Raw genomic sequence first — 10,612 nt, 5'->3', positions numbered from 1 at the left:
AGTATGATCCAAAACCCAACTCTAAATCCGAGGTACAAATGAAAATTATTGTATCTGACGACGTTCCTATTTATCAAACTCCGCGCAGAGTTTCGTACATTGATCAAAAGGCAATAGATGACCAAGTCAGCAGTTGGCTGAAAGATGACATAGTCCAGCCGAGCATTTCTGAATACGCTTCACCAGTAGTTTTAGTCTCAAAAAAGGATGGTACAAAACGATTGTGTTGCGATTTCAGAAAGTTAAATGAAAAAATTGTTCGAGACAATTTTCCCACACCTCTTATTGATGATGTGCTATAAAGACTTCAAGGGGCAAAAATTTTCACAACGCTTGACTTAGCTAACGGTTTTTCCCACGTATCAATGGAAYTTAGTTCCAAACGGTACACATCTTTCGTAACACACAGTGGACAATTTGAGTTAAATTTCGTACCGTTTGGAATCTCCAATTCGCCCGCTGTTTTTTGCCGATTTATTTCACAATTTTTCGTGATTCAGTTCAAGAGGGAATAGTCGTTATTTACATGGATGACATAATCATTCCAGCGCAAGATTAGGATGACGGGGTGGAAAAGTTGAAAATTGTTTTAAAGAGAGCAGAGAGTTTTGGATTAAAGATAAAGTGCCAAAAGTGCCAATTTCTACTGAAAAGAATACAGTTCCTAGGTAGATAAAGTAAAGGCTGTAAACTCATATTCAATACCTCGTGATAAGAAATCACTGCAAAGGTTTTTAGGCTTAACGTCTTATTTTAGAAGGTTTGTCGAGGAATACGCGGTAGTTGGAAAGCCTTTAAGCGACTTCCTAAGGAAAGACAGCGAATGTAAGTTCACTGTGCTTCATTCTTCTTTTAGCATTTGAGCAGCTCAAATTAGCGCTAGTTAAAGCTCCGGTTTTGAAAATCTACCACCAAAACGCGAAAACTGAAATACATACAGATGAATGCATGTACGGATATGGTGGTGTTCTTTTACAAAAAGATGTTGATGACCAGCAATTGCACCCCATTCAGTATATGAGTCGGAAAGCCAGACCAGAAGAACAAAAGTACCACTCATACGAACTGGAGGTACTCGCGATAATAGAGGCGTTGAAGAAATGGCGAATTTATGTTATGGGAAAGAAAATCAATATCGTTACTGACTGTAATGCTTTCGCGCTAACCATAAAAAAAGAAAGACGTTCCTCTTAGAATAGCATGTTGGGCCATGTACCTTCAAGATTTTGATTATGTTATAGAACACAGGTCCGCGTCAAAAATGAAACATGTTGATGCGCTCAGCAGAATGTCGACTATGCTACTAGAAGATTCATTAAGCTTGCGTTTGAAAGCAGCACAACAAGGCGATGAGTGGGTTAGGGCAGTATGTAAAATTTTGGAAAAATATACTTATGAGGATTTTTATACAAAGATCCAGTTAAGGAGTTGCTGGTAGTTCCACAGGCTATGGAGGAAGAATTATTCGCATGGCTCATCGCCAGGGGCACTGGGGGGCAAGGAAGACGCAGGATTACATAGAAAAAACTTTTTAYATTCCAAATATTGGATCAAAAATTACACAAGTAGTGAAGAACTGCATTGAATGCATTATAGGAGAGGCAAAATTASGCAAAAAAGAGKGATTAYTAACTCCTATAGATAAGGAAGACAAACCACTTGGTACTTACCATTTGGACCACGTTGGCCCAATGGAGTTGACGCATAAAAAGTATAACCATTTGCTTGTTGTAGTGGACGCGTTTAGCAAATTTGTGTGGCTGTACCCAACTAAAAGTACAGACTCTGCATCCGTGGTAGAGAGGATAGAAAAACAGGCATCTATCTTTGGCAATCCTCGTCGAATAATTACAGATCTGTCTCTTATACACATCTAGATGTGTATAAGAGACAGGGCTGTACCCAACTAAAAGTACAGACTCTGCATCCGTGGTAGAGAGGATAGAAAAACAGGCATCTATCTTTGGCAATCCTCGTCGAATAATTACAGATAGGGATACAGCTTTTACGGCGAAATGTTTTGAGGAATATTGCAATAGAGAAGGAATTCAGCACCTCCTTATAGCAACCGGCGTTCCTCGTGGAAACGGGCAGRTCGAACGTATTCACCGCATTATTCTACCGCTTTTAACTAAATTGTGCCACAACAACCCAACAAACTGGTATAAACGCGTTGATAGAGTTCAGCGCTTAATTAATAATTCAACTTCAAAGAGCACGAGCTTCGCACCATTCAAGATACCGACAGGATACTGAGGACAAGATACTGAGTTAGAAACTGAACGTAACCATATTAGAAAACATCTCCAAGATACAAGAGGAGAATAAGAAAACKTTTAACTCCAAAAGAAGACAGGAAACCTCGTATAATATAGGTGACCTAGTAGCAATTAAGAGGAYTCAATATGGTTCGGGTTTAAAAATAGCTAAATTCCTTGGACCGTATAAAATACAACAACGTTAACACACGGGAGATACACTGTTGAGAAAGTAGGCGATCACGAAGGACCGCATWAAACGACAACGGTAGCTGAATTTATGAAGGCTTGGAACCCATCGTTCGGGTCGATCGGTAGTTCAGATGGCCGAATGTAGGAGTGACATATTAACAACATTATAATTACGCTAAAATGCAGCCCTACATACTTAACGCACGCAACTAAAACTTGACGAAACTAGGACGCGACGCTGACTCGACCGAAGACAAACGGACAGTTGCTAGTCAACTTTCAATAAAGACACTTCTAATTGTCCGGAACCTACATATATATATATAAGAAATGTTATATATATATCTTAAAAATACTAGTGGCACTCATTTAATATCGCAAACTTGTTATCGCAAAATATCAGTAAATTTTTACATGCAATTTTTCGTAAATTACAATCAGATGTTTATTCTTTTCTCGCGTTTTGATTTCATCATTTTAAATTGGAAAATGTAAGTACATTTAAATCTAATGTTAAACTATTTTAAACCGAATCAATTAAATATGTATAACAAAAAAGATGACGGAAAAATTAAGAACAGCTTTCGCCTCTTGCCACTATTATAAATTCCACATCAAATGAGTACCCCAAAAATATTTTTAATTATATACAATCTTTATAACTACTTCAAATGGTAAAAAAATCCATCATAACAAATATTACAGAATAAGTTTTACAAGCTTTAAAAACGTATCATATCGCTTTCAACTTGATTTTAAGTCATATTTCGAGTTTTGACAAATTCTTTTGCTATGTGTGAAAAAAATTACCTTATCAGCAGGATTCAATTGAACAAGGTTGTGCCGATAGCCCAAAAACACTAATTCGTCAAAAGTGTTGTAAAATTCGGTTTTTATGATTTTAAAATAAGTTTTTCAAACATTTCAACCAATGAATGTGTGTTTTTTGACTATTAGTTGAAAGCGAATACGTAGTTAATCATATAAAAGTCAAAAAGTAAATAAGATACTCATGAAAAGAACAGAAATATTTTTTTTTTGACATGATGGATTAAATTATTTTTCTGTAATATGAATCACGCTATAAAGTAACATAGCCTTGTATACATAATTGGATCCATTTCATCTGGTGTATCACATTTGTCAGTTTTTCGTCAAAAACCGCTCGTTTTGTGGCACTATAAATTACAAAATATTTTGAATTTTTCTTTCAAAAATATTCATTACGTTGCACAGTGGCATTTCGGCGGAAAAAATAGGATTTTTCCACTTTCTAATTTCAAAATTTTAATGATTTTGTTTTGTAAAGAAATATTTGGATAAGAAAAATTCAACAAGCTTTTTTAAAAAAAGTGAAATTTTATAGTTAAAAAACTAACAGAAGTCGACGGAAAGTTATTCAAATTATTGTCCAAATAAAGAATTTTTTTGTGTGTAAGTTTATAGCTATGGTTTTTCTTCTATTTTTTAGTGAAAACATAGCACCTAATTGTTTATAAAAAAAAATTATTGAAATTGGCACAGTAAGATAATTTTTATAATTTTCAAAAATTATACTAATAAATATCAACTTTTCATTTTTGATGGAAAAAACTTTATGTGCTTTGCCTTGCCTAGCCCTCTTACTATAAAAAAATGAAAGTTCCGAGTCTGTACTTTCAATTAAAAAAAAACAACCGCCAATTACCGTCCCTTTTAGTAACATCGATTTTAATTTCAAAAGTCACTTCCAATATTTCATAAAAATGGTCAATAAGGCAACAAATTAGTATACTTTCAGGCTCTCGTGAATTGAAGCTTGAAACGATTTTTAAGTGAAACATTATTTTTATTTACGAATATGTAGGCGTAACGAAATTGAATGACATTTCAATCGAAATAAAAACATATAGTTTTCACGGCTAAAATATATTAATTTTCATTCAWATACTTATATAKTTTRTATTAATATGAGTACTTTTTCGTTTCTATACAATGAATTAAGCGAGGAGCTTATTAACAGTGATCGCAATGTTGATTTATTGACTGAATACATAAAATCGAGAAATTCAGGTGTAACTGATGAAGATGTTGCATATGTGAAAATAAGTATATCGCAGCGGTTTTTACCTATATTTAATAAAAGGTGGTTTGGGGCATCCCAAAACATTGCTCGTTTTTTTGCAAGTAATTCAGTTTGGCTTACAAGTGAGTTTTCGGGTAACTAGCGCAATAAACTATCTTATTATGTTTTGATAGTGACAAATTTAAATTACATATATACGTCGGACACTGCGAAACTGTTCGTACAAAATTATAGTTGGTTTTATATGCCTGTTACTGTGCACAAAGTACTAATGCATGGTAAGGATATAATGGATGCTGCCGTATTACCAATAGGAATGCTTTCAGAGGAAGCCGAGGAAGCCAGAAACAAAGACTACAGGAAGTATCGATTGATGTTTTCGAGAAAGTGTGATCGAATTTCTACTGATGTCTTCAACATACTTCTTATAACTTCGGATCCTTACATAAGTAGCTTAAGGCGTCATTCGAACAAAATTTCCTTAGAACTAGATCCCATTGTTAAAGATATGGTGCTTGCATAATATTACAAATACAAACTAACACAATTTTTCGCCTGTTACATATTCAATTAAAACATTGCTTATTATATTGAATTTTTATCAAGCTGAAAGGTATAAATAACGTTAAGTTTAATTTTTTTTCATCAGGAAAACTCAATTAAGAAGTCCCGAATTTCAAGTCCCTAGGTCCAAAAATAAAAATTTTGGCAATTGCAGTTATATGGGAGGTGGGTGTGGCAGTGGGCGGTTTTCCAATATTTTTTCAAAATTTCTTAATTTAGTCCAGAGAAGTGTTTCTGCAAAGTTTCATTGCTGTACGACCACTCCTTCTATTTTTTTCCAAGAAATGTATGGAGCGGTGCCACTGTGCGCTGTAGATATAAGGCAAGAATAGTAAAGAAGCTAAGAAACGGATGTTGAATCCATTTATAAACATTTTACAGACCCACGGAAATGCTTTAGATGTCTTAAATGTTTTCATATTGCGGGAGTATTTAAATAATGAAAATTGTTATAATCTGGATTGCCTGCCTACATTATTGTCATTGGTTTTTGTAGGCTGTCCGTATCGCTTTGTCTCCAGATTCCTTTGACTTTGTTCGATTTAGGCAACCTACAAATAAATTTAATGCTTACTTCTTATATCATTTAATATAATCCAAATATCTTTACCCATATCGGTGTATAATATATTTCGATTATGTATCATATTTAGAAGTGATTTATAATTCCAAAAGGCGAAAAAATTCAATTTTTGTTTTTAGACCAGTGTTGTGTACCAAGTTCAGCAGAACATTTTATACTCTCGCAATGAGTTTTAGGTGACAGTAAAACTTTATACTACAGAATTAAGGACGATATGCCACGTACTAAAAACATGTTCCTGGGTTTCATTAGGGCATCCCACATACAATCACCAATTATGTGGAGTAAAATCAGCCAAATGTTCGAAAATTCTGGTATGAGTACTATAGGGGCTAGGTCAAGTTTACGACCAAATTTATCAATTTTACTCAAAACTATACACTTTGATGAATAAAATACGCTCTCCCATATTTATTGTGATAACTCACATTTTGGCCGATATATGTGATAAAACTGAACTATAGATACTGAATCCAAATTTCCGGTATTTGAGGCTTGACAACTTTTGGTTGAATTTGGCAAATTTGTGGTCATAAAGTGGCGTACTTTAAAAGAATTATTAGTGCAAAATCGCACTGTGCTCTGAGATATAAGATATGTAAGAAGAATTTAGTCGAAATCTGTCCTTTGGGTAGGGGTGCTTAATAGTATGGGAACCTGGAGTGCTAAATTTGCAGTTACTGGAGCGTCATGGAGACTTACTAGATTGTCAAGATAACGTTTAAAAAAAGARAAAGTCTAGGTCAAGTTTTTCATTTTAGTGGGGAGAAGAGCGGGTGATTAATTTCAAAAATGTAAAAAAAACAGTCACATAAAAAGAGTTAATGAATTAGCCCCCACTGAATTAAGCCCCACCGGGCAAAATTACTTAAGCCCCACCAATTTCTCAGTGAATCTTTGATTGATGAATCGAAATGAAGTAAGCCCCACCAAACGTGGGAGGTCTTACATGACAGAATCCCCACGAAAAAAAAGGAATTAATCCCCACGCAAATGACTTTAGCCCCACTTTACTTAATTTTTTATTTATTTTGCTTGCTTTCATGTATGTAATATTTAAAAAGAAAAAGGTAAAGAATTAAATGAAAATATGAAAAATGTGAGGAAAAGAAAATAATTAAATAAAAATATGTAAATATTCGTCAACATCTTGACGACAAAAGGGGCATTTAAATTTATTAAAATTGTTTGCCACACTTTCTGCTTCTATTTTAGATGTGCAGTCACTGCCCAATTTTAAATGTTTACATGGCAAAAGAAAAATATTAGGTTTGTTTTCCAAACAAATTATGCATATCAGTGGAGGATTTGCTGCACCTTCTTAAGTGGCATTGGATTCTTCTTCGATTTCAAACTATTCAAAAACACCCTTGCACTGTGATTTAACCTTTCGTAAAAGGAAAAATTCCCTTCTATTATTTTATAATTTACAAAATTATGGTTTCTCTTTTTACGAAATGTGCACTAATAGTGATTTTAACCTTTCGTAAAAGGAAAACTCTTTGACAATTCAATCTTAATAGAGTGATTATTAAAAACAGTTCTGCGTATTCTGTATAAAAATTAATATAGAAAATTGAAACAAATAGAGAATAATCGTATAAACGCAAGGAAGGTCTTACTAAATAAAAGCGATACTATAAACTTTTCTCATGTTCCTGGATTTATAATTGATTCTTTTTTTGGAAAAAAAAAAAGAAATTAAATAAAATTTGAAAAGTATTATATTTTTACGTTGCTAACTGTTTGTTTTATTTTAATAAAAGATCASGGAATTAAAATGAATTATACCCCACGAAAATTCTTTTATCCCTACCAATCAAAATGAATTAAGTAACCACAAAAAAAAAAGAATTATTCCCCACGAAAATAACTTTAGCCCCACTTTCCGCCATTTTTAATTTTGTTGTAAAATTGGTGGGGCTTAAGTCATTTTGCCGGGTTAATTCAGTGGTTGCTAATTCATACACTCACATAAAAATACTCAAGCGCGTCAGTCATTTATGGTATATACGCGCATTGTATTTCTGATATTTGATATATATTAATCTGACAATCAATTCAAGGCGAAGGGCCTTAATGAGAGGTTAAAAACAAAAAAAAGCTACTCGTGCGTGTCAGATTTTCAAAGCGAATGTTAATGAACCTCTACAAAGTATGCCATTTTAATTTCTGATAATTTCGACGTGGCCAAAAGTCATGACTGATTTTAAAACTTGTTAATCTGACGATTTAAAAGTGGAAGAATTCTGTTTGGTTCTTGTTTTTGTTACAGGATGTAATAAAAACAGTGTATATATATATATATATGTATATGAAGACACAATAAAAAAACAAAAGTGTCAAGCGTCTACTAACAACAACCACGCTATGCTGATCATCTGAGATGGCATCATGGCGGCAGACACTAGTATGAGGACGGTGCGACAGTGAGAAACAAACAAAAGTGTCAAGCATCTACCAACAACAACCACGCTATGGTGATCAGTACGGTTGACCTTTTGTCGACGATTTTACCTGAATCGCCCTATGGAAACTGTCAGATTATAGGATTTTCGTGATTCTGACAGAATTACCTTTAAAATGAAAAATCTATCGCGCTCGAGTATTTTAAGGTGACGATTTTTTTTTACAGATTTGTCACCCTGATATTTCTCTAAGTCACCCTCAAACTGTTAAAATATTGAAATATATACTCGTTTTCATGTATTTAATTTACCATTCTTAATCTGACGCGCTCGAGTTTTCCGAAGGATCGATTTTTTTCTCTAATCTGACGAACTCCCCCCAACGCACGCCGCCATCTTAAGGGCTCATATTTGGTAGGGCTACTAAAAAATATGCAACGTTTCTCCCCATAAATCTTTCTGACACGCTTTAGTAACTGCAAAAATCCCCTCTTCGGCTCTCCTGCTATAAGGGATTGTAGCTTTAGTGCCAGCGGTCTGATTACACCCATCTACGAACTCCGTCTTACTTTTTTGCGATGGAACATAGTTATTAAGTTTCATCAAGATATCTTCATTTTTACTCAAGCAAGAGCTTGCCCAAACAGACGGATGGACATACAGACAGTCACTCGGAATTCAACTTATCGCGTCATCCTAATCCCTATATCTATCTCGCTTAGACAGGTGGTGAAAAACTATTATCCTCTGTAGCTACAGGTTGCAAGAGTATAAAAATGTTGTGAAAGAGTTTAAGACTTATAACTCAACGAAAAAGTGAAATGAGTTCAAACTATAGATTGACTTACCAGATTTACTCGTATTACTCAATTTTGCTTCATGACCTAGAAATTTTTATTAAAATCAACCGATTAATGAACTAAAGGGGTTCAATTTGATATATTATGCAATTTACGGTGAATTCGATCAAATATTTAGACCAATTTTATTCATATGAACTTAATATACATATATTTTATTTACTTTTATAGGTATTTTGAGTTTCGCATTTGCTCACAACCACATGCGCAGCAGGAGTGTTTCGATCAACATTTATTGAAAGTACAGTCAGGATTTCCGAGTCAATCAATATCAACTGATCTTGAAACTAGATTTTATCCGAGAAATGGCAGTTTAATATATAATGTTAAAGTCCAACTTCCTAAAGGTAATGATGCCAAAACCTAAATAAATTTAAATTTTGAACTAGTTATATTCCTCGATAGGTCTGAACTGTAATCATTGTGTGTTGCAATGGCGTTATATAGCTGGTAATAACTGGGGTATTTGTCCGGATGGAAATGGTGCTGTAGGCTGTGGACCACAAGAAGAGTTTCGCGCCTGCTCTGACATCGTTATAAATGATCACGAATACAAACCCGATTCTCCGTCCGAACCAAGGGCAACAGAAAGTCCAAAACACGGACAGACACAAACCAAAGAACATTTCGATCAATTTAGTTATATCAAATTGATAATTTCATTAATTTTGCTAGTAATTTTCTTTATAACAGTAGGCGTTGGGGTTTGGTTTAGAGCGACAATTACACGTTATGTCAAAACCAATTTATATACCAGACTACGGAAAGCCCGCCCTTTCTCATTAAGTAATATTGCATCGAAGCCGGAACCATCTTTAAGGACTATCTCGTCTTCTATGGAAGGTAAAACTTTAAATTCTGCTGAAATTAAGTGTGGTTTGACGCCACCAATACCGCCACCAAGATCAAAAAGAAACCTTCATCTTGAGAATAATCACTTGTTTGCTCAATCTTCAAATTTAGAAATATAAAAATTAAATAAAGTATATTATTTATAAAATAAAGTTAAATGATGTATAATCAAAATATTAAATCTTCAATAATGACAAATTTTTCAGTTTATTATGTGATGGTGATCTCAAATATATGTATTTGCTCGTGATAAAAGAATACACCGCAAAATTTAGTTATTAAAGATATGTGATTTGTTTGTTTTAATTTTTTGGGAACTTAAAGATATCAGAATAAGTTAAAAACTGGCAACATTTCATGCCTTATAAAAACAAAAGTTTTAGTCGAAGCCTTATGACTTAAGACTGAATCAATTCAACAAAGAAAAAAAAACTTATATTTGTAGCATGAACAGAAGTTGATTGAAATTATTGTAGTAAATAGTATTGTAACACTGGTCCAGGGAAAATATTAAATATATACTGTTTAAGTATTCCTTACATATTTTCAATTGTCTTACGAAAAGCAGTGCGATAACAAAACAAGGGTGATCGTTTACCTCCAAGGGTAGTAGATTGAAAATTTAATTATTTTGAGAACTGATCCACTTTATTCCTTATATTAACGTTACCATTCGCCAAAAAATTTTAAAGCATTTTTTTATTAGTTAGAAATTACAGTAAGATCCGATTTATCCCAATAAATATTTAGTACATACCGTTTAACATATTTGTAATTAATTTTCCTGCCAACCACGGCTACCCGCTTGTGTCAAATATTTCAATACAACT

The 10,612-nt window shown here is 33.6% G+C and overlaps 2 protein-coding genes across 5 annotated transcripts in view; both read left to right on the top strand.

The window, feature by feature from the left end:
- Positions 1 to 9,956, top strand: part of LOC108974459 — a 72,586-nt gene extending 62,630 nt beyond the window's left edge. For 3 of the 4 annotated variants that reach the window (XM_018942310.1, XM_018942311.1, XM_018942313.1), the window contains 2 exons: positions 9,102 to 9,277; positions 9,336 to 9,956. In XM_018942310.1, coding sequence (XP_018797855.1) covers positions 9,102 to 9,277; positions 9,336 to 9,901 — 742 coding nt within the window. In that variant the 3' untranslated portion in view covers positions 9,902 to 9,956. Of the gene's footprint in view, positions 1 to 2,736; positions 2,942 to 9,101; positions 9,278 to 9,335 lie in introns of those variants that run through there. The other variant, XM_018942312.1, reaches the window with a different exon arrangement.
- Positions 4,058 to 5,806, top strand: LOC108974460. Its single transcript, XM_018942316.1, has 2 exons — positions 4,058 to 4,637; positions 4,689 to 5,806. The coding sequence occupies exons 1-2, from the start codon at positions 4,400 to 4,402 to the stop codon at positions 5,036 to 5,038; spliced, it is 588 nt and encodes a 195-aa protein (XP_018797861.1). The 5' UTR covers positions 4,058 to 4,399; the 3' UTR covers positions 5,039 to 5,806.
- Positions 9,957 to 10,612: the final 656 nt, after the last annotated feature.

The sequence above is a fragment of the Bactrocera latifrons genome, unplaced genomic scaffold (genome assembly GCF_001853355.1).
Source record: "Bactrocera latifrons isolate USDA-ARS-PBARC rearing strain unplaced genomic scaffold, ASM185335v1 scaffold_550, whole genome shotgun sequence".
In the NCBI taxonomy this organism is placed as follows: Eukaryota; Metazoa; Arthropoda; class Insecta; order Diptera; family Tephritidae; genus Bactrocera; species Bactrocera latifrons.
Note: the sequence above shows the minus strand (reverse complement) of the source record. Positions and strands in the feature narration are given on the sequence as shown.

Excerpts from the sequence above, each read along its gene's own strand:
- LOC108974460 (XM_018942316.1), top strand. The coding sequence starts at position 4,400 with ATGAGTACTTTTTCGTTTCTATACAATGAATTAAGCGAGGAGCTTATT. Across the intron at positions 4,638-4,688 it reads TAATTCAGTTTGGCTTACAA|TGACAAATTTAAATTACATA; the intron begins GTGAGTTTTCGG and ends ATGTTTTGATAG.